We start from the raw sequence: 23,603 nt of genomic DNA, 5'->3' as shown, positions 1-23,603 counted from the left end.
AGTCACATCCCCTGTGGCAAGGCAAACCTATGACCAACATTCTAGGGTCAGCTCATCTCCAGTCCAGACAGAAGAGCAATGCGCACAATGATTAGTCCATGAAAAAAGAATCCCAGTCAAGGCTCTGGGCTGGAGCCATAGCACAGTGGGTAGGGCATTTGCCTTGCATGCGGCCGACCCGGGTTTGATTCCTCCACCCCTCTCGGAGAGCCTGACAAGCTACGGAGAGTATCTGGCCCGCATGGCAAAGCCTGGCAAGCTACCCGTCCAAATCTTCCCACCTTCTACCGGCAATTCTCGGTTTAACGCTGGGCTGTGCTGTCTCTCTCTCCAACAAGTCAAGTTTTGCCCAGGATAGTGCAGGATCCTGGCAAGGTCATGGCTTATCATGGAAAAAGAAGCAAGAGCATCACAGAAGCCCCATCAGGCCTCCAGCGGGGGGTGGGGTGTGTCTTACCAGTGATGTTTGCGAGTTGTGACTCCAAACTTGGCAGTGCACTCGTAGCAGTTGGAGCCGTCACACCATGGCGGTTCCTTGGACAGCATATCTGTAACAGAGGCAGAACGCTCAGAATGCTGTGAGGGCATAAGTCCTAAGCAAGACGGTGCTCAGAGGGAGCAGCACAGCACACAGAGAATAAAACACCATATGACAGGGTGACATGAAGAATGAAGGGACATATGTTCTAAATCAAACGCTAAGCTTCACAGAGGAGAATGCAGAGAATCAGCTGACTGGAGAAAAGGAAATGATGCTTAAGGTAGTAACTATCAGCCCAGCATGCTGTGGTGATGGCAGGTGTGTGGTGGAATGTGAAGTGGGCAGTTGGGGGAGAGGTTGGGGACTGGAGCTAGGAGAGCAGGCAGGCACTGGATGGCAAGGGATACAGAGCATGGGACGAAGACAAGAGAAAAAGTGGGCTTGTGAGAGGGAGGCAGGAACAGGAAGTCAAAGGTGACTCTCAGGATTCTGGAAGGACTAAGCTGGTGGTGGAACCACCAATAAGAGGAGACACAAGAGAAGAACCAAAGCCAGCTTGGAGTTCAGTTCTGAGACTGCAGAAGCCAAGGACCCTTGGGTTGGGAGTTATCAGTATACAGCAAAGGTTCCCAACCTTATTTGGCCCAATGCCCCCATTTTCAGGAAAGAAAAAGAAATAATTCAGTGTCCCCTCCCCTGATAGCTAAAAATATTTCACAATTTTTTTTAATTTAAAATTTTATTTTCGGGAGTCACACTTGGCGATGCTAAAGGGTCACTCCTGGCTCTCCAGTCAGGAATCGCTCCTGGTGGTTTTGGGGATCCACATGGAATGCTGGGGATTCTATCCAGGTCAGGTGCAGGCACGGCGAGCGCCTTACCCACTCTCTACCTCTCCAGCCCCAGGAGCGATTTTTAAAAACATGAATCAAGAAAACTGGCTCCCTAGTTGCATTTAGGCTGCTACTGCCCCCTTGGGATGGCCCACAGTGGGTCAGACAGTGGAGATGATTGTATGTGCTATTTGGGCTCCCACAGGCTAGGAACCAGGCACTGTTCTGAGTGTTCTGCTCACTAGGCTAAGCTTACCAGGGGGGTTCCAGCACATGAGCCAGTCATTCCTGGCACCTTTGACCTGACAGCATGCCAAAGGACTCCATTTTTTCCCCTTTTTTTCTTTTTGGGTCACACCCAGCGACATTCAGGGGTTACTCCTGGCTCTGCATTCTGGAATTACTCCTGGTGGTGCTTGGGGGCACAATATGGGGTGCCAAAGATTGAACCCGTGTTGCTCGTGTGCAAAGCAAATGCCCTATCTGGCCCCATAAAGGACTCCTTTTAGAAGTTTTCAAAAGGTCAAACAAGTATATCACCCTGACCCTACGGTAAACTAGATACACTGTGCTTGGTACTGGCTGCAACCCAGCTTTGTGGCAATGGACAAGTCAATGGCATCAGGATCAGAGTCATTAGTATTTCTGCACTTGTATGTGTCCATACAACAGGGCAAGGAACTAGTCCTATTATCTCTTCACTGTGAGTGAAGACAGCAGTGACAAGGTAGGTCCAGAGGCATTCTGACTCTGCCATCCCAACAAGGAGCAGCAGAGACGGACAAATACAAAATGCTCAAGAATGAAGCTCTCCCAACAAAAACTGAAGGAAAAAAAAAAGGTGGTTGGTGGAGAGATGGTGCAGTGGGTAAAGCACTTGCCTTGCGTGCGCTGGATCCAAGTTTGACTCCAGATATCCCAGATGGTTCCTGAAAACCATCAGGAGTGATTCCTGAGTATAGAGTCAGAAGTGATACCTGAGCATCACCGGGTGTGATCCTGACTTAAAAAAATCAAAAGTAAAAATGGAGCTCTCTTCCCTACACAAGGGGCACAGAGAAGAGCTGAGGCTGAGGCAGAAGGCAATCTTGAAGACTGCAGAGAATGGGGCGAAGAAGGACGTGTGCACAGACAAGCAGACTATCCCGAAAGGGCTCAAAGGCCCTTCCATGCACGAGAAGAAAATGGCCTGGAAAACTATTGGTTCCAGTCTTAGAGCAAGATTAGTTGAGATTCACAGAAGAAAACATCTAGATCATCAAGTCTCAAACTGCTCACAATGAAAGGAAGGAGAAAGTAAGCTACTCACCCAACAGTCTAAAAAGAAGCTGCTTGGTGGCGACCTGGTAGTTAAAAATGTTGACTCCTTGGTTGTTATTGACCCCTAGGCGAGCCCCAGAGCGGACGATGGCGCGGCATAAGTTGGCATTCCCCTTCATGTAGGCTAAGAGCAGCGCTGGAAAAGAAGCAAAGCTGCAGCAGCTCCCCTCCAGACGGCCCCGAGCAGGCCCACCATCGCTCGGGCTCCAAGACAGCCCTTCCTGCTTAGCCTCTCCTTCCCAGCCTGGGACTGGGGAGGGGTCGGGCTCTAAAGGGAAAATATCCCACTGTCGAATGCCCACCAGCCCAGCCTTTCTGGAAAACAATACGGACAATCCTTCAAAACCAAGAAATTGACCCAGAAGATCGCTGTGGCCACAGCCCCGTGCAAGGCAAGTGCCTGAAGTCTGCAACCCCTCTAGTATTGGGTGCTTTTACAGCATCATCAGAGACAGCAGTGCGGGTGGACACTCCTGGCAGCATCTGGTCCAGTGCTGTAGGTCTGACAGGGAATCACTAGTGTCACAAGTGACAGTGCTTTAGGGGCCCACAGTTATAGCTGGTGGTGCTCGGGGAACCAGGCTGGAGGCTCACATATAATAGGAGGCCTCACATATAATACACATGGTTCTAACACTTGATTCAACTCCCCCGGCCCTTAGACAATTATACTTCCTTTCTCCTTCCACTGGCAATTTGAGCAGGACTGCAGCTGACTGGATCAGAAGTAGATGAAAACAATAAAAACAGGTGACACTGAGATAAGAGTATAGGAAGTAAGGCTCCTGCCATCCCCATTTAAAACTGCCAGCACAAGATATGGTCCCCCGGGCATTGCCAGTCGTCATTCCTGAGCACAGGACTAGGTATAGCCCCTGAGCACCACTGTGGCCCCAAAACCTAAACGAACAAAACTGGCGCAGGAGAGATACTACAGGGGTTAAGGCCTTGCACATGACAGAGCTCATTCAACCCCTAGTACTACATATGATCGATTGAGCACAGAGCCAGGAGTACCCCTGAGCACCGCCATGTATGGCCCCAGAAGCTAAAAACCAAAACCAAAGAAAACAGCAGACAGACCTGTTTGGACATGGGTATGTCTCTGAGCACTAAATACATCTAGATGTGTTAGAGTCAGACTTTCCCAAACTCTGTCAGGGATCTGTGAGAGATGCTTAGAACGGCTGAGATGAAACGCACTGGGCTATATGAGGACCTGATTCTTTCTTAGCTTCCGGGGAGCAGGCAGCGTAAGTGAGACAGGACAGACAGACACCTTATTAGGTACCTGTGTTTCCTTCCGTGTCAGGCTTGTCTCGGGGATACTCAGGCATGCACTCTAAGAAGAGGTCAAAGATAGCCGCTGCATTCTCCTTGCCATACTGCCCCAAAATGTGCAGTGGTGACTGGCCTCTAAGAAACAGATGGGAAAAGTTAGGTGGGTATTTGCCACAACCATAATACATAAAACAGAATTCTTTGATTTTGTGAGGCCGTATGAATGTAAAGGATACCAAAAACAAACAAATAAATGCAAAGGATACCAAGTAAGTTATACATTTTAAAAAAAGTTTTTATATTTGAACTTTCGCCCTTCCTCCCCCTTCTCTCTGCCATTCTGTGGATGATGGTGCTGTTGTGATGACTGGAATTGCACACACAACAGGCTATGATGCTCTCAAGAGGTCATAAAAGTTTTTCTACAGTGTATTTTTCTTTTCTTTTCTTTTCTTTTTGGCTTTTTTGGTCACACCCGACAATGCTCAGGGGTTACTCCTGGCTCTGTACTCCCAGGCAGTGCTTGGGGGACCATATGGGATGCCAGGGATTGAACCTGGGTTGCCCACGTGCAAGGCAAGTGCCCTGTTGCTTCGGCCCACCCAGTTCTGTAGCATGTGCCTGGGCCAGGCACCTGAGCGCTGGCCTCAGCTCTGGGCCACACTCACTTACCTAAGATTAAAGGCTTCAGCATCCACAGTGCACTCCGTCAGCAGGACCCGGATGTTGTTAAGCCGGCCGTGCATAACAGCAAGATGAAGAGCTGTGGAGTAAATTTTCTTACTACACAGGCCGAGAGGCATACGCAGAATACACCAACTCCTCCTCACAAATCTCCTCTTTTCACCTTTTTGTTGTTTTTCTTGAGCCATACCTGGCAGTGCTCAGGGGCTACTGTTGGCTCGGTGCTTGGGAGTTATGTGGGGTACTTGGGCTTCCTGCATGCAAAACATATGCTCTATTCCTTCAAGCTTTCAATGGAATCAGCTTGAACAACCAATGGCTTAATCACAGAGAATGAGTTATAAACAACCCCGTAAAAGCCTTTGTTTTCTGCTTTTGCAATTATCTAAGGATAGTTCGTAGTTTCATAAAAAGTGATCTAGGAGTTCTGGGACTTATCACTCGGACTGAGGGGCTGCACAGGGAGTGGTCAGTACAGGCTAACTGCCAAACACAGGGCACTTCCTGTCAGAGTACTCTCCTAAAGGAAGCTGTTTCAAGAGTACATTGCGCCTTCACCCTCCAGAATGCAGGTGTTGCTAAAGGCACTTGGCACGGGATACAGAGGAATAACTGGCAATTACCATTATTTCCATTCTCATCCACAGCGGCAAAGTCCACCCCATTCTCTAGGAGGACAGAGCAGATCGTGGGCAGGTCCTGCTGTGCGGCAAGATGGAGGGCAGTCTGGCGATGCTTGGTCAATTCATTCACTTTAGCTCCTGCAAGAAGCTGTTGAAGTTGATTATATGAGCAGTCTCTTTATCACAACCAACCAAGGCACTCCTAGGGGTCAAGCCTCCTTTTCCTTTGACAGTAGCAAAGTTAGGAGTCTAAGGGTCTCATATGCTGTGGATGAGGTAAAGCCTGCCACAGAGACAATCACCAATCACCAAAATGTTACAAAGACACAATTTTTCTAAGACTTCAGCACAGTAAGTCCTCACTTAACAAGCTGAGAGATTCTTGGAAACTGTAACTTTATCACTTCTGACAGGGTTTGGGGAACCATATGTGGTGCCAGGGATTGAAACCCAGGTTGCCACATGCAATGTAAATGCCTTTCCCAGGCGTTTACTATCTCTGCCACCAGATGTCCACTGTTATTATAGGAAAACCTTGATGCTATAAGGATTTGGTTGTAAAGATCATAATGTAAATAAATAGGACAGGTAGCCATTATGATGACTAAAAACACTACGGTTTAGCCTGCAAAGAGGTTTTTTGAAAATACAAGTTAAAGTAGGTAGGGTGCTTGCTTTACATGCATCTAACCAGAGGTCATTCCTCAGTGCCCCATATGGTTCCCACCAGTAGTGATCCCTGACCACAGGGCCAGGAGTAAGCACTGGACACCACTGGGTATGGAGTGAGGGGGAGGAAGGGAGGGAGGGAGGGAGGGAGAAGGGTAATGGGAAAGGGAAGGGGGAAGGGAGAAGGGGGAAGGGGGAAGGGGAAAAAAGGAAGAAAGACAAGTTTGTTGGATTCCTCTTGGAGAAATTAAATGTCTGAACTCAAATACAAATAAAAATGCGCAAATGTTGAAGATGTTTAAACGCATAAATGCCAAACTTTAGACACACGGTGGAAGTGAAAAGCAATGAGTTGCTTTTTATCTTTATATGCCTTAAATTTTTTCCACAGTGAGTATATACTATTTATATATTTATTTTCTCACTCTGCCCAGTGTCAGCTGTATGCAAGAAAAGAGCCCTAACCCTTGACTATCTGATATCATCATCATCAATTTTTGGGCCACAATCCACTGTGCTTAAGGCTCATTCCTCAGCAAAGTGGGGCCTGGCCTTGGTGGAGGAGTCTTCATTCTCAAAGAGCTCTAGCTCATACGGTGGCAGGCTAGCTGGTGAACAGGAATATTCTCTACTTCGCAGAGGTCACATCTGCTCCTTAGTTGCTCCCCATAAATATCCAGTTTATGATGGCATTACTGCTTCTCCCAAAACTTCTGCACTTTCTGGGAGATGGTTCAGAAGGCTGGAACACAGGCTTTGCATGCTGTACATCTTGTGTTTGCTCCCTGACCCTGCATGGTGCCCTGAGCACTACACTGGGAGTACCCACTCCCCAGCAACTGCTGAGTGTGGGCCCCTGAGAGGGTGGGGGACGGGGGGGAGAGGGTAAATCAACACAGAAACAAAATCCAAAACCTGGCTCTCCACCTCTAGAGAAGTCTGTGTTCTCTGCTGAACACCTTACTCTCCCGCTTTCCAGCGAAGGGCCACAGGGCCACAGCAGCACGGCTCAGGAGGCGATGTAGTGCCCGGGATTGAACCTGGGCCCTGTGCTGCTTTGCTTCCCAAATTTTTTCTGAGGGCCTGGGGAGATGGTTCAAAGGAATGAAGCACAATCTCCAAATAAAGCTGTTTTATTCTACTATTTGTCTCAAAAACAACCATAAACCCCCGCTCCCCAGAAAAACCAACCAAAAAACCCACACCCTCTGCAATCTATACTCTGTCTCATTGCTATGTCTCCCCGAGACCTCTTTCTTGGTGACCCTGCCCCCAAGTCTGCCCACCCCACGCCTTCCAGGAAAATGCTTTCTTAGTCCTAATATTTATCAAGTCACAAGATTATTTTCCCCAGAATGATTCTCCAGAAAAAAAGATGTCAAGGTACCCAAGACCGGTTAAAGGCTCCACTGAGCCCTGGGGCAGTGTGTGCCTGGGCTGATGGGTGGCACCTTGTAGCTGCCAACTTGTAGGGTGTTGGCATCAACTCCACAAGGAGGTGATCTGGAGTCCTTGTCACCATGTAGGCCCTTCTCCACCACGGGAAGCATGAAGGCTGCTCCCACTGACTGGTTTGCAATATGATACCAAACAATCTGTGTCTCACGCCTCACTATCCATATTTCCTTCTAACTGCTACTCAAATTTCAACCAAACGCTTTTCCTCCACACCCCATGCACCTTCCAGTCTTCACATCTTTGATAAAAACCATGTCCCTGAGTAGAGAGAGAGTACAGGAGTTAAGGCACTTGCCCTGCATGCAGATGACCCTGGTACCACAGGGTCCCCCTGAGCACCTCTGGGAGCACTGCTGGGTGTGGCCTAACCACCACGCCCATCCCCACCCAGCCCCATCCATAGAAAACAAAATATTACCTGCCCAACTAGCATGAATTTTATCTTGGAAAAGTCAGACTTCAGTATCACACAGAAATGGTTATAATCTTAGCAACACTATAGATTACTGATAATCTTGAGGGCATTCCTTCTGAGCTTATGTTTTCTCTTCGTGAAATTGAAAAACCATTTCCTATACCCACTTTGGTGTTGAGAATGAAGAGGGAGTGCACATACAAACTCTTGTCTCTCCTATGCCTACTTGGAACAGACAGATTCTGGAAGGGAACTCCATTCTCACACTGCCTCCCCGTGCCCCTGTCATCAGATTCTGCCTGCCCAGGGAGTCCTGGGCACTCAGGACAGGCTGCACCTTCACACACCAGCTTTCCCAACTCTACTGGCTCAGTCTCCCTCAAATGTACATCGTTTTTTTCACAGGTCTGATAAAATATCTGTGATGAGAAAATCTACACACTACAACATGCTTTGTTCATGTTACAGGCAATGTTTCGGCAACGACACTTACCAAGTTGCGAACAATAATCTCTGAGCCTGCCTGGACAGCAAGATGCAAAGGGGTTAACTTGGAAGCATCCTGGACTCTGGAATTCACATTTGCCTGAACACTGATCAGGAACAGGACACTTTCAATATCAGAGTTCTGAACTGCCACGTGAAGAAAATTCCGGCCCTTGTTATCCACCTAAGGGAGTAAGCAGGAGTCAGAATATTAGCAGGCTCTCCTGAGCACCTGCCGTTACCCTGGCCACCAGAGGGCTCAGAGTGCTGTTGTTCCCTGGATCCCAGAACCTCCCTTCCAAGAACACTCAGTAAATGCCACCCTCACTGCCCCTCAGACTACTGTGTCTACTTGTACACATAACCATACATGCAGTCACCTTGGCATCATCAGGGAAAGGGAGCCAACGGCGACAGGGAAGGCGAAAGAGGAAAGCAACTTGGAAGCCTCTGGCTTTGGCTAAAGCAGAACAGGCACCCAGCTCCCTGACACCATCGCTTCAATGCCAGTCTGGTCTCTGAGCTATCAAGGTATTTTCAGAGGGACTGGGGAGATGGCACAAAGGATTGCAGCATATGCTCTAAGTGCGGGACAAGTCCTGGAATCGATCTCCAGTACTGTAATATTCCCAGCACTGCTGGAAAGTGACCCCAAGGCCAGGAATAGCCCTTGAGCACTGCCAAGTCAGGCCCCCAAACCAAAAACGTTTCGAAAACTTCCTCTTTCACAAGTTAGAGGATAATACACAATGGGAAGTAGTCAACAACATGTTGAAGACCTTGCTCCAGTGTTATAAAGATGAAAAAGTTCACTCAAATCGAACCAGGGAAGGGCCGGGGCGATAGTACAGTGGGTAGGGCATGTGCCTTGCATAAGGCCGACCCAAGTTCAATCTCCAGCATCCCATATGGTTCCCCAAGTACTGCCAGGAGTAATTCCTGAGTGCAGAGAAAGGAGTAACCCCTGAGCATCGCTGGGTGTTACCCAAAAAGAAAAAGAAAAAAAAAAAAAGCAAATCGAACCCGGGAGGATCTTACAGTTACAAAAGTTGTCATGAGGGCTAGAGTGATAGTAACTATGGTGCTTGACTCTCATTCAGCTCTGACCCAAGTTTGATCCCTGGCATCCCATATGGTTCCCGAAGCACCACCAGGCATGATTCCTGAGCGCAGAGCCAGGAGCCAGCCTTAAGCCTCGCTGAGTGTGGCCCCCTCATGAGTTTGCATGTGAGGAAGAAACCAACAGTCAACACACAGACAGTGCCAAGGAGCTATTCCACACGCAGGGGACCATGTGGGCACTATCTCTTGGCCCAATGCATGTAAAGCACAAACAGCATTTGTACTAGAAAAAAAAGCAACGTGAGCGAGTATCTCTCTTCAGGATCATTTAAAACTATCTGAGCAAGGATAAAGCTAACAGTCCCACTTTAACGATTTTTTGTTTTGTTTGGGGGTCACAAACAGTGGTGTTTGGGACTGCTCTCAGCTCTGTGCTTGGGGGTGGGGGGAGCAGAGCATACAGGGAGCCAGACCTGGGTTCCAGCAGGCAAGGAAAGTACCAGCCAATTGTGCTTCAGCCCTCATTTCAATCAATTTTTAAAATTTAGTTTAAATCTTTTGAAGACATTTCATTACTAAAGTAAGCAAACAAGCAGGCAAGAGCAATGAACTAGCTCAAGTGGAGCCAGGCAGACAGCCAACAGAGAAGTTTGGAGCACAGATTCTCTCTCTGAGATCCTCTCAGATCTGAGATTATTTGATCCTCTGAGAACTGTCAAGAACGACCTCTGAGCATTAGGTCTGGTAGCTCCTGAGTACTGCCAGGCAAGGCCTGAAAACAGAAATGAAAGAAAGAAACAAAGAAAAAGGATCCCAGCTCTCCATGCCACAGAATCCCTAGTAGAGGTTGGGCCATTTTTGCTGACTTTTCATGGGGCACCATGGGGTTACTGATAACAGAGCAGACCAAACAACACTGCCAAAACATCAGAATAGCCTCTCAAGGAAGGGGAGTAAAATTTCAAAACAAATGTTGGGACTCAGAAAAGAATGTTCAGTGTGGTGCGGCCCAGCGCTGCTCAGGGTGCTGGGGGAAGGACATGCTCTTGTGGCCACTCACTTGCTCAGCAGCCCCTGACTCTCGTTTGAGGATCGCTTCGGCTGCCTTGTTGTTCTTGTAAGTCATGGCACAGGCGAAAGGGGTCAGCCCTTGTCGGTCTCGTACATTCAAGAGGATATCCGGATGTGAAATCAACAACTGAATGATGACACTGTGCTGGTTGCTGATAGCCACGTGGACAGGCGTTCTTCCTTCTGCATCCTATGGGGACAAAGCACAGACTTCAATGTCCAAAAAAGAGAAAAAAACTCGGGAAAATATAAAGGGGGAAAAGTTATTCGTTTTAATATTAAGGGAACTTGGTTTTTATACTCAGTGTTTATATGGAGTGCAAGGAGGGGAATAGCTAGCTTTCTTTTGGTGGGCTGGTGCCAGGAACCAAATTCACATAAAAAGCCCCTCCCGCATGTGAAGCCTGGGCTCAGCCCACTGAGCTCTCTTCCCAGCCCCTGATATAAGTGTACGATATTAATGTACTTCACTTACCATCATGGTTCTGGGGTCCCTTTTCATCCTCCCAGACCCTTAGTGATTTCAGTTCTGCTGTCCGAGTCTAAGGGTTTGTTTTTATTGACTACTACCTATTTTCCTGCTTTATTTATGTATCACATGAGTGAGATAATCAAGTGTTTGTCTTTCTGATTTTTTTCACTTAACTTATAACTCAGTATTCTACTGTGTATATATATACAGCATTTTCTTTATTCACTCATATGTACTTAGGCATTTGAATTGTCTTCAGATCTTGATTATTACACATAATGCCATAGTGACACAAGCATGCCTGCATCTTTTCGAATGAGTATTTTTCTGTTCTTGGGACAAGAAGTGCAATTATGGTAGTTCTATTTCCAAGTTTTTGAGAAGTGCCCAGACTATTTTTCTTAGATAGAGAAGTAGTTTACAATACCACCATAGTAAGTGAAGGCTCCTTTTCACTGTACCATAGGAGAATAACTGAAATTAAAAAAGTTTTTTTTAGTTCTAAAAATCAGTACTACCACCCTGCATTTGAAATTGTCTTTTTTCAAAGGGAACAGATACAAAAAAGTCACTCCTGTCACACCACTCTCCAGGAAACGAGACGCAATGACTTATGGGGCAGCCGCAGGCCCCACACAAACACACCTGGGTCAAGAGGCCTGCACCCACCCTCACCTCTAAGTTAGACCACTCCTGACCCTGCTACGGGTAGTGTGTACTCATCTTCACAAGCTAGAATGCTGGAAGGAAGGAAGGAAGGAAGGAAGGAAGGAAGGAAGATAACTCAGGGTCTGAACTAAGTTAATGGAACACGTTCCTGAACATTAACTCAGTTTGGAACTAGATGAAACCACGAATGAAAAAATGTAACTAACAGGAATAGAAGGCAAGGAAGAACCAATCTTCTCATGCTGTCAAGAGACAAAGTCACAAAGGAGAAAAGTCTTTTTCTTGAGGAAGGAAGAGGGGTCCACACCTGGCAGTGCTCAGGGCTTACTCCTGATGGTTCAGAGGGTGGGGGGATGGGAATGGGGGTAGGGCACGAAATGTGGTGCTGGGGATGGAACCAGGGTCAGTGTGTGCAAAACAAGCACTTTTTTTTTTTTTTTTTGCTTTTTGGGTCACACCCGGCGATGCTCAGGGGTTACTCCTGGCTTTGCACTCAGGAATTACTCCTGGCGGTGCTCGGGGGGAGACCTTATGGGATGCTGGGAATTGAACCCGGGTCGGCTGCGTGCAAGGCAAACGCCCTACCCGCTGTGCTACTGCTCCAGCCCCAAGACAAGCACTTTAACTCCTGTGTACCAAGGCCCCCAGAGAAGAAAAATCCTAACTTGCCAGTGCATTTAACACAGAGAAAGAAAATGACTTCATCTGTCTGTGCCACACTCCATTCAACAGTAAAACAGCGGCCCAAGGTCCTTTGCCACGAGATTCCCAGTTCTTGAGCTGTCATCCACTTCCCAGAGAAGAGAAACTCTCCATACCTGTGCATTAACATTGGCGCCAAACTCCAGAAGACACTGCACGGTCTCCTCCAGTCCCCAGGAGGCTGCCAAATGCAAGGGGGTCTGCCCATCTCTGGCTTCTTCCTCTCCTTCTCCATTAGGACCCGGTTTCCTGGGACTATTCACATCACAGCCACTGCAAGAAAGATGTAAAAGGAAGGCTTTAACAGCAACGCTTCCACCTAGCCGAAAGGCACGCTCATAAATGCAGAGCAGCACTTTGACTCAATCGGCAAAAAAGTTCCTGCTGCTAAGGACTGCTCTGGGCTTGGCTCCTTGGCCTCAAATACTGGGGCCCATTCCATAGATTCTTCTGTAATTGCTCTTGGGGGCAATCTGAACAATAAAAAATTTTAAAGTTCCACTAGGGATGTTCAGCCTTTAAAGTCTCAGAACTACTGTACCTGATGAGGCTTGCCTCCCGCCCGGCATACATGCTGGTTTGGCCCACGTGTCTGGCAGTGCTACAGCGATCACCCGGCATTTTCCAGAACTGCTTTCTGGCTGCAGAGTGTGAACTGATCTAATCTGACGAAAAGAGCCCAGAAGGCCCCCAAGCAGGATGCTGGCTTAGCAGATTATTGGACCTGGGTACAAGAGTCTCTTTCTCAGCAGGCCTGGCCCATGACTGACTTGGCAGAACAAAGATCCCCTGACAGCCTAGATAATGGAAGTCAAGTCAGCTATAGGTATTGAATGACTGTGTGTAGACTAAAATAGGAAGAGCCAGTTTGCAAATCGCTAAATAAGATTTAAAGAGTAATTTAGGCTCCTCGCACCTACGAATGAGAAAGCAGGCAGTAGACTCATTGTTTTCATCGATGGCTCTGTGCAGGAGTGTCTGAAGGCACCCACTGGGTCCTGTACCCCAGCAGGTGGCATCACAACCATGCCGGACCTGCAGAAAAATACAAGTTACTCTCAGACTAGCAAGGTACAAATTTTCATTCTATCTTTACACTATACACATCATTATATCTATTTTTCTGGCAGGATCAGCTGACAATGAGATTGACAATGACAATCTGCCCCACCCACTACTGGTTTTACAACACTAGTTAAAATCTGCTCTGTGAGGGCTGGGCATGTAGTTCAGTAGTAGAGCACACACAACACATGTATGGGAAGGCACAGAAAATGCAATCAAGTGTTTGCATACAGAAGCATTCAAAATCCCTCGATAGTGGAGCTCAGGACCAATTCAATCAGCCTAATCAATGGCTGAATAAATAGCAATACTCCTACATTAAATTAAAAAAAAAGCCCTCAATAACATCTATAAATAGTCAATCGCAATAGTCACTTGATCACTTGATCATCTGACATCCAGTTACTCATCGACTTGCTCGAGCAGGCGCCAGCAACGTTTCCATTCATCCCTGTCGTGTGCTAATGTAGCCCTGCTCATTCTAGGAACACGAAGAGCCTCAAACCAATTGTTCAGGGTCTTGATGAAGAAGTCTGACCATCTCATAGGTGGGCAGCCATGTGATCTTTTGACGTCCCGTGGAATCCAGTCAGTAATGACTCTAGTCCAGGGGTCATCTACAAATCTCATTACGTGTCCAGCCCATCTTATTTTCGACGCCTTGGCAAACGAGACAGCATCCCTGACTCTTGACTGTCGGCGAAGGTCGGAACTCCAGATTCTTTCTCTCATTTGAGTGAAGCGTGATACTCCAAGCATAGCTCTTTCAATTCCTCTGTGGGAGACCCGAATAGCGTTTTCATCCTGTTTTCGTAGGGCCCAGGTTTCTGAGGTGTGTGTTAATGCAGGAAGAACAGTGGAATGAAGAGATGTGCCCGGAGCCGGAGGTTCTTTGTCCTCTTAGCTATTTCTTTGACGTTCTTGAAGGCGTTCCAAGCTGCTCTCTTCCTCCTGCGCAACTCAGGTGCCAGGTCATTCGTCATGTTGACTTCTCAACCTAGGTACACATAACTGTTGCATTCGAAGATGTTTGTCCCGTTGACAGCAAATGGAACATCAGGAATGAGACCATTTCTCATAAACATTGTCTTTGTTATATTCAGCTGCAGTCTGACCTTTCCACACTCACGGTCGAAGTCAGCCAGCATTAGTGCCGCTTAGCTGATGTTTGGTGTTATAAAAATGTCATCTCAGCAGGTATGAGCCGGGGGTGTGGGGGCGACTAAAACCTCATGGGAAGGGGGGCGTTCCGGTCCGTCCTTCACACCCTACCGAGGTCACCAGTCGCCCCCCACGAGCGGCTCTCCAGCACAGCCACGGCCCCAGAAGCACAAGGACTTAATGCAGAACCCAGCAGCTTGGAGCAGAAAAGTGAACGGACTATGCGTTGATCCAGGCCATCAAGTCTGCCGGAGGGGAAAGGGTGTTGCCCCATTCGCCCTCTCCTCTCTGGAAAGAAAGATGGCGGCCACATGGGAGCCTTGTGGACAGCAGGTATGAGCCGGGAATGTGGGGACGACTAAAACCTCATGGGAAGGGGGGCATTTTGGTCCGCCCTTCATGCCCTACCGAGGCCACCAGTTGCCCCCACGAGCGGCTCTCCAGCACGGCCACAGCCCCAGAAGCACAATGACCTGATGCAGAACCCAGCAGCTTGGAGCAGAAAAGTGAAAGGGCTATGCATTAATCCAGGCAATCATTTCTGCCCAGAGGGGAAAGGGTGTTGCTCCCTTCCGCCCTCCTCCCTCTGGAAAGAAAGATGGCGGCCACATGGGAGCCTTGTGGACAGCAGGTATGAGCCGGGGGAGTGGGGGCGACTAAAACCTCATGGGTCGGGGGGCGTTCCGGTCCGTCCTTCACGCCCTACCGAGGTCACCAGTCGCCCCCCACGAGCGGCTCTCCAGCACGGCCATGGCCCCAGAAGCACAAGGACTTAATGCAGAACCCAGCAGCTTGGAGCAGAAAAGTAATGGACTATGCGTTGATCCAGGCCATCAAGTCTGCCGGAGGGGAAAGGGTGTTGCCCCATTCGCCCTCTCCTCTCTGGAAAGAAAGATGGCGGCCACATGGGAGCCTTGTAGACAGCAGGTATGAGCCGGGAGTGTGGGGGCGACTAAAACCTCATGGGAAGGGGGGCGTTTCGCTCCGCCCTTCACGCCCTACCGAGGCCACCGGTCCCCCCGCGAGCGGCTCTCCAGCACGGCCACGACTCCAGAACACAGATACCAATTTCTTAACTATCTTACTTTCAGTAGAAATACTTCCAGGGTCAATAGGTAAAATAGCAGAAATCCAAAACCAACATTTAATTCTTGAACCCAGCTGTAGAAAGCAAATCACTTCACAATGCTTTTTCAGCATGTCTGATTTGGGGGGGGGGGGGTAAACTCTAAATAATAGTGGTGAATCTTTTATTGAAACAATGAATCTAATCAAAGCAGATAGAGTGTTAACTAGAATTCATCTGCCTCACAGGGACGGGGAGGGGTGGGGGGTGGGGTTTTATTGGGGTTCTTCATGGTAAAAAATAAGTATTGGTAAAGGGAAATGTGTTTGATATTTGCATGACTGAGACATAAACCTGAAAGCTTTGTAACCTTTCCCACAGTGATTCAATAAATAAATAAGAAAAAAAAATAAATAAAAAAAAATGATGTCATCAGTAAAGTGGAGGTGGTGTAGTTGCTGACCGTCTATCTTCACTCCCATTCCTTCCCATTCTAATCGTCGCATGACGTTCTCAAGGGTGGCACTGAAGAGTTTTGGTGATGGTATCACCCTGCCAAACCCCTCTCTTGTTTGATCACCTCCTTGTAGAATGTTGAGATCCTGGTAGTGAATCCGCAGTACAGCTCACGGAGGATTCTGATGTATTGAGTTTGAATGCCCTGTTTTGGCTAGGGGCCTCGATGACTGCTTCAGTCTCAACAGAATCAAAGGCCTTCTTTAAATCAATGAACGTTAGACAGAGAGGCATCTTGAACTCCTGAGAAACCTCAATGAGCTTGGTTATCGTGTGAATATGGTCAATCATGCTGAATCCTTTGCGGAACCCAGCTTGCTCACATGGTTGTCCTTCATCTAGTGTTCTGCCAATCCTGTTCAGGATGACTCGAGTGAATAGCCTGTAGATGACAGACAATAGGCAGATCGGATGATAGTTGCCAATGTCATGGATGTCTCCCTTCTTGTACAGTAGTACAGTCCTGCTGGTATTCCATTGGGACAGAACCTTGCAATCCGACAGGTAGCGTGTGAAAAGCCGAGCCAGTGTATTGATGAGTGACGGCAGTTTCTTCCCGTCTTCAGGTCTGACCGTGTCTGGGCCAGGTGCTGTTTGCTTCTTTACAAACAAAATGGCGTGTTGGATTTCGGAAGGGAGAACATTGGGAATGACATATCCATCCTCCAGAATTTGGTATGTGGGCAGGTAGATGTGGCTATCAAAGAGATTCGAGTAGAAGTCATGGGTAATCTTCTCCATTGCCCTTCTGGAAGATGTGATAGATCCATCAGGACGTAGGAGGGCAGTCATCTTGTTCCTGTAGTTGATGAAGGACAGGCAGGCATTGTGAATGCTTTTCCCAGCTTCTGCCACATCTGCCAGGACTGCTGCTCTTCTCTCTTTGAGGTTTTCCTTTATCGCTTCTCTGCACTGCTTTGCAAGCTCGGACATTCGCTTGCAGTTGCCTGAGGCTTGCGCCAAGCCACATCTGCGAATGAGCTCAAGAGTTTTCGAAGACAGTCATCTTTTTGTGGCTATCTCTCTCTCAGTGTTCCTCGCACAATCATGAAGGTGCTGAACCAGTTGATCATATTCCTCGTCAATGTTGTCAATGACGGCATCTTCCCATGTTGCTGCAATAGTGCCAAAGAGCTTCCAGTTTGTGGTTGTTCTGGGAGTTCTCTTCTTAAACTTTGCAGTCCTTTCTCCCCGCTCTGTGAAGTAGAATTTTGCATGAAGGAGACGGTGGTCTGATCCCGTTTGGAATTTTGGGACAACAGCGACATCGGTCAGGCAAGACCGTTGACTGAATATGATGTGGTCAATTTTGTTGTGGAACTGTCCACTGGGAGACTCCCATTTCCAATGTTTAGACAATCACAATAGTAATTGGTTAAAACTCCCAGGTGCAAAATGTCTTAATGTCACATTTCAGGCCTTCCAGAAAGCTGAAAGAGAACTTCCATCTACATCTACAAGGGCAGGGGTGGGGGGCTATCGGTTTTGGTGGGTGTGTGTCTGCCTTTGAAAATAGGAGACAACCCTGGATTTAGAATTCATCACTATGGTGATAGTATGGGCAGCCCATCAAATTAACCCACAACAGGAGAAGACTTTTGAGCTCTCTGCTTTTGGGTACTTTTTATAAATATAAAGAACCTAAAGACCAAAGTGCTGGCTTACCCTCTCTCCCTCCCTCCCCTCCCCCCTCATATGTTCATATTTGGGCAACACTGTCTGTCCTCTTTAGGATTACTCCTCGTGGTGTGCTCAAGACCTGGCAGGTCTTGGAGTACCTACTATAGGCTGTGCCAGGGATCAAACCTGGGTCACCCACATACAAGTCAAGTGTCCTGTCCCGCTGTACTACCTGACAAACTACAAGTAAAAGCAACACTGAACTGCTCGTCTTAATTTGCTACACAGGAGATCTCTTGCTCCTTTCTTTCTTTCTTTTTTTTTTTTTGGTTTTGGTTACACCTAATGATGCACAGGGGTAACTCCTGGCTCTGCACTCAGGAATCATTCCTGGTGGTGCTGGGGGACCATATGGGATGCTGGGAATCAAACCTAGGATGGCCACGTGCAAGGCAAATGCCCTACCCGCTGAGCTATCGCTTTAGCCCCTCTTGGTCCTTTTGATTGTTCTGCAGACATCAATTCACTGATGCAAAACATCCCCACTTATGTACAAAGAGGCTTATGCTCATCTAACCAGAGTTGATGCAATATCCTCCAGATTATTGGTCAGTGCAAGCCACAGTGGGGGGTTCCCTTTCTCATCCGGCACAGACATATCAGCTCCTCGGGTGCATATGGCATCCACTACAAGTGGAAGCTCATTTCTGATGGCCAGCTGCAAGGCTGTCTCCCCATCCTGAGTCCTGTCAGGAAAAACACACCAAAACCAACACTCAGAGATAGAACCATATAATAAACAAACATTCCAGAGGCCAGAATTCACTGTGTCATATAAATTTTATTCAAATTCTCTAACACTCTTTGGGGAGGATTTAACCTGTCAATAGCATTTGATACTGCTATATTCTGAAAACAGCAGCCATGCTGCCCTATTGAGCCAGAAGGTAACTAGCCTACATTCCGGAATATGGCAATTTTATGGCCATCGAATTGCTTCTTTTTTGTTTTCTGGGCCGCATGAAGTGGTACTTTGGGTTTACTCCTGGTGGGGTGTGGGGTCCATATGTGGTGCCAGTAATCAAACCTGGGGTTGGCGGGCTGGTCGAGTGCCTTACCCTCTATATTGGCTCTCTGGCCACAAAGACTTGCTTGTTTGGGGCATAGAATGCTTTTAAAGGCATACTAAACAAGGACTAGGAGAGATAACACAGAGCACTGGAGTGTAGGATTGGCATGTGGAGACACCAATTTGATGCCTGGCACTTCCAGTTCAGCCAAGTACCATCAGGGTGGCTCTGATGGCACCCAGCACTGCTTGGGTGACGCCCCCCCTCCCCATGAAGAGAAAACTTCCTAACAAAGGCCACCTCAACTTCCAACTTCTTTCACCTAATCATTAAGACTCATCTTACTTACACTGTAGATAAATTTCTCTGCAAATTAAAAAAAAACTTTTTTTTCTTTAAAGAATTTTCGTCTATTTTTTGTTGTTTTGGGATTACACTTGGCACTGCTAAGGGATTAGTCCTGGCACAGTGCTTGAGGTCAGTCCTGGGGACCAGCCTGGGATTTCTACATTCAAAGCCTGTGCTCCAGGCTTTGCAGTTATCTCCACAGCCCTTGGTAATAGGACTATCCGATTCTGTGCAGTGCTGAGAGGTTCAAGTAACAGCAAAGGAGAATTCCCTTTTGCAGTTTCCAATGATGTTTAATAGTAACACTGCACTTGAACTTTCACAAAGATATTGTTTGTTTTATTTTACAAGGAACAAAAAATATTTTCAGGGGACTGGGGAGATAGCTCAAAGGGCTGGGGTGTGTGTTCTGCATTTGGGAGCCCTGTGTTTGATCCCCAGTCCTGAGCAATGTGTGGAAGTCATCTCTGTGAACCTCTGAGAATGGCCTCAAACCAAAAAACTAAACCAAAAACAAGGCCACACATGAAAGGCTTTCTGGAACCATGAGATGGTTCCAAAAGCGCAAGTGGCGCGCTGCGGCAGTGCCGCCCCAGCCTACTTGACGTTGATGTCGGCCTGGTGCTCCAGCAGGAAGAGTGCGCTCTTGCTGTCCTGCCGCTGCATGGCCATGTGCAGCAGGGTCTGCCCATCAGACATGGTGTCATTAATGCAAGCCCCTGAGCCCAGCAACTGGGCTGCGATTGTGTGCATGCCTGGAAAAAGAATCTCTGATGAATATACATGCAGTTTCTCCCACCATCTCAACATCATAAACCCTTGCAGCTTTTAAAAGTAAGCAGTTTTCTTCTGGGTGTTATAGGATTTACCCCAACAGAATATATTACAACTAAGTTATTAGTTCCAATTCCCCCCTAACTCCCTTCTTCCCTGTGTCATACCCACCCTTCAGATGCCTTACCCGTCCACAATGCCAGGCCCAGAACAGTCTGGTCTCGAGAATCTTTGAGACTGAAGTCTGGAATGATTTGTAAGTTGTTGGTGGCGTGAAGAGCATTAGCTGAAATTTTTAAAAGGACAAGAACATTCGTTTTACCATCCCAAAGTAATATTTAAAGCACGCAAGAGAACAGGAACAGAACTCAAGTTTCAAACTGACAGGCTACAATACAATCTTTCTTTCTGGTTTTTTTTTTTTTTTTCCGGTTTTGGGCCACACCTGGCCCTGCACTTGGAATTACTCCTGGTAGAGCTCAGAGGACCACATGGAATGCCATGGGACAAACCTAGGTGTGTCGTATGCAAGAGAAGCACCCTACCTGCTGTACTATCACTTCAGCCCCATAATATAATAATTTCTGTACCAAGAGAACTGATATATCTTCTTGTGGGGAGTGAGGCCCGTTTTGTGCTGATACTTTGGAGCAAATCACATGGGGAAAATAAACCTTCCCCCTGCTTTCTTCCCTCTGTTGCTGTTGTGATGACATGAGTGGCACATCTGGTAACAGAACTCACTGTAATTTGCACCTGTGCAATTGTGCTGCTTGCACACACTGGTTGGAGTGTGTCACAGATCATAAACTTAGCTTCATGCTTGCAACAAGTTAGGCAGGCAGGCAGTCTACACTTGAGTCACAGGGGGCTGGGGAGATAGCTCAAAGGGCAGGAGACCCAGGAAAAGTGAATTTCTTTAAAGTTTAATGCACTGAATCATCACAAAAGGAAAATAGGGGCCAGAGTGATTAGCAGGTAGGGAGTTTGTCTTGCATGTGGCTGACTCAAATTGGACCCCTGGTACCCGATATGGTCCCCTGAGCCTACCAAGAATGATCCTTGAACACAGAGGAAGGAGTAAGCCCTAACTGCCAGGTAAGGCCCAAAGACAATATATATATATATATATATATATATATATATATATAATATATATATATATTACTGTCACTGTCCTCCCATTGTTCATCGACTTGCTTGAGCAGGCCCAGTAACATCTCTATTGTGACACTTGTTATTGTGTTTGGCATATCGAATACGTCATGAGGAGCTTGCCAGGCTCTCCCGTGCGGGCGGGAAACTCTCGGTAGCTTGCCGGGCTCTGCGAGAGGGGCGGAGGAATCGAACTCAGGTCGGCCATGTTGGCTACATGCAAGGCAAACGCCCTGCCACTGTGCTATTGCACATATATATATGTTCTACTACAGAAACAATAACCACTTAATTGCTGAAAAATTAAAAGATAATTATGCCCAAGTGATATTTTTCCTACCTACTCCCTGCTCTGTGCTCAGGGATCACTCATGGAGGGGGTTGGGGGAACCATATGGGATGCTCAGGATCTAACCTGGGTCAGTCATATTCAAGGCAAGAGTCTTACCCACCGTACTATCACCTTGGCCCCATCATAAAATTTTTGTGAGAAACTGGGAGCTGGAGAGAGAGTACAAAAGGTAAGGTGGTTGCCTTTCACGTGGCTGGCCTAGGTTTGACCCCAGCACTCCATGTACTCCTCCAGAGCCTCCAGTTGCGATCCCTGAATGCAGAGCCAGGCGTAAGCACCGAGAAACGCTGGGTATGGCTCAAAAAAGGCAGAAGAGAAAGAGGGGAAAGGGGAGGGGCAGAGGGAGGGGGAGGGGAAGAGAGAGGGGGGGCAGAAAGGGGGGGGGAGAGAGACACTAAAGAAACCTTCTCTTGGGGCTGGAGCAATAGCGCAGCGGGTGGGTCATTTGCCTTGCAGGCAGGCAACTCAGGTTCGATTCCCAGCATCCCATATAGTCCCCTGAACACCGCCAGGAGTAATTTCTGAGTGCAGAGTCAGGAGTAACCCCTGTGCATCGCCAGGTGTGACCCAAAAAGCAAAAAAAAAAAAGAAAAAAGAAAGAAATCTTCTCTTCCTACCACAAGCACAGTACTACAAATTTAACAGAGATGGCCTTAACAAAGTTACAGGAAAGAGTAAAACAAATTTCAGAACAGGAAAGAGGAAACCCAAAGATGGTTTTCTTCTTTTTTGGTTTGTTTCTCGGTGGTGCTCTAGGACTACTCCTGGTGCTATGCTGTCCCCGGTGGTGCTCAGGGGCATCATGCAATGGCAGGGCCTCCCACACGCAAGACACGCGCTCAGGTTGGTGAGCTCTCTCTCTGGTCTGAAGATAGTTTTCTAAGGGTCATGGGCTCCCCTAGGTCTCTTTCTCACTCCCAGCTCTTGGATCACCAGCCAGGGAAGCTCAGAGGCAGGAGAGGGCTGACTGCCACGTGCAGGACCTGCCACGGCCGACTCTCAGCAACAGAGCCCAAGCCGAAGTGATCCTAATTTTAAAATTAGCGTTGTCTATAATATCTTAACAAGAGGAATAACCAGGTGCATCCAGCAAATGTATCTAAGGGAAAAAAGAGCTGAGAGCCAGACTATATGTGACCTAGTTTGACTTGAGATGATTTAGAGGCACAGAAAACCAAAGGGGTAAAGGGAAAACACACACACACACACACACACCCCTTTGTAATGGACAAGTCAAGTCAAACCCCACTGCCTACAAGTCAAAGGGAGAGGCAGTAATTCCCACCACTTACCTTTCTGCTCAAGGATGACAGATACCACATCTGGATGATTATAGGCAATTGCCATGTGCAGTGGTGTTTGCAGATAGATGTTAGCCCCCGAGCTGGACAGGGCTGCAGCCTCCTTGGGCAAGGGCAGAGCTTCCTCTGTCTGCAGGTTCGGGTTAGCACCCTGCTGCAAGAGCTCTGCGGTGAGGTTTGCCAGGCCATGTCGGCAGGCTGTGTGCAACGGGGTTTCTCCCTAGGCAAAAACAAACACCCCTACTGAAGTATTTAATAGGATGGGGATTCCCCTATCAAAGGAACACTGACAGCCTCAGCGCTGAAACTCTGCTCTCACCAACTGACCATCATGGCTACTGCCAAACTGTCTCCGTCTTCTCTCCTTCCCTCCCCTGTGCCATCATTCTTGTCTGGAGAAACGAAGACACTGGAGAACGCGTCCCAAGCATTCACCAATCACCCACTTCATCCACTGGCCTTCTTAAGTACCCTTCAATTCATTTAATAATTTAATAATTATTTTAATTATATAAAAATAATAATTCAGGAGCTGGAGCAATAGTACATTGGGTAGGGCATTCACCTTGCATGCGACTGACCCAGGCTCGATTCCCAGCATCCCATATGGTCCCCCAAGCACCGCCAGGAGTGATTCCTGAGTGCAGAGCCAGGAATAACCCCTGAGCACTGCTGAGTGTGACTCAAAAAGCAAAATAAATAAATAATAATAATTCATTTAATAATTATTTTGCTAGCCATTTTAAAAATATTCTTAAACTCCCATGTGTCACTGAAACATATTTTGGGGGGTTTGGGCCACATGCAGCAGTGCTCCAGGGCTATTCCTGGCTCTGTGCTCAGGGGACTATATTTGGTGCTGGGGATTTGAATTAGGGTGAGAGAGATGCAGAACAAGGGCCTTAATACCTGTACTCTCTATATAAAATAACAACAGGTGGATGTGGCC

General features: G+C 47.6%; 1 protein-coding gene across 1 annotated transcript in view; it reads right to left on the bottom strand.

Annotated features, from left to right (window-relative positions):
- The window catches only part of ANKFY1 (ankyrin repeat and FYVE domain containing 1), a 77,222-nt gene that overhangs the window by 3,210 nt on the left and 50,409 nt on the right, over positions 1-23,603 (bottom strand). The window contains exons 12-24 of the mRNA XM_056127449.1: positions 22,646-22,874; positions 20,034-20,132; positions 19,674-19,827; positions 18,232-18,400; positions 13,143-13,261; positions 12,343-12,499; positions 10,373-10,573; positions 8,258-8,434; positions 5,223-5,370; positions 4,588-4,678; positions 3,926-4,050; positions 2,624-2,770; positions 458-548 (exon numbers count right to left, since the gene is read on the bottom strand). Of these exons, the coding sequence (XP_055983424.1) occupies positions 458-548; positions 2,624-2,770; positions 3,926-4,050; positions 4,588-4,678; positions 5,223-5,370; positions 8,258-8,434; positions 10,373-10,573; positions 12,343-12,499; positions 13,143-13,261; positions 18,232-18,400; positions 19,674-19,827; positions 20,034-20,132; positions 22,646-22,874 (1,907 nt within the window). The remainder of the gene's footprint in view (positions 1-457; positions 549-2,623; positions 2,771-3,925; positions 4,051-4,587; positions 4,679-5,222; positions 5,371-8,257; positions 8,435-10,372; positions 10,574-12,342; positions 12,500-13,142; positions 13,262-18,231; positions 18,401-19,673; positions 19,828-20,033; positions 20,133-22,645; positions 22,875-23,603) is intronic.

The sequence above is a fragment of the Sorex fumeus genome, unplaced genomic scaffold (genome assembly GCF_029834395.1).
Source record: "Sorex fumeus unplaced genomic scaffold, SorFum_2.1 ptg000063l, whole genome shotgun sequence".
Taxonomy (NCBI): domain Eukaryota; kingdom Metazoa; phylum Chordata; class Mammalia; order Eulipotyphla; family Soricidae; genus Sorex; species Sorex fumeus.
This window is presented reverse-complemented; position numbering and strand designations above follow the sequence as displayed.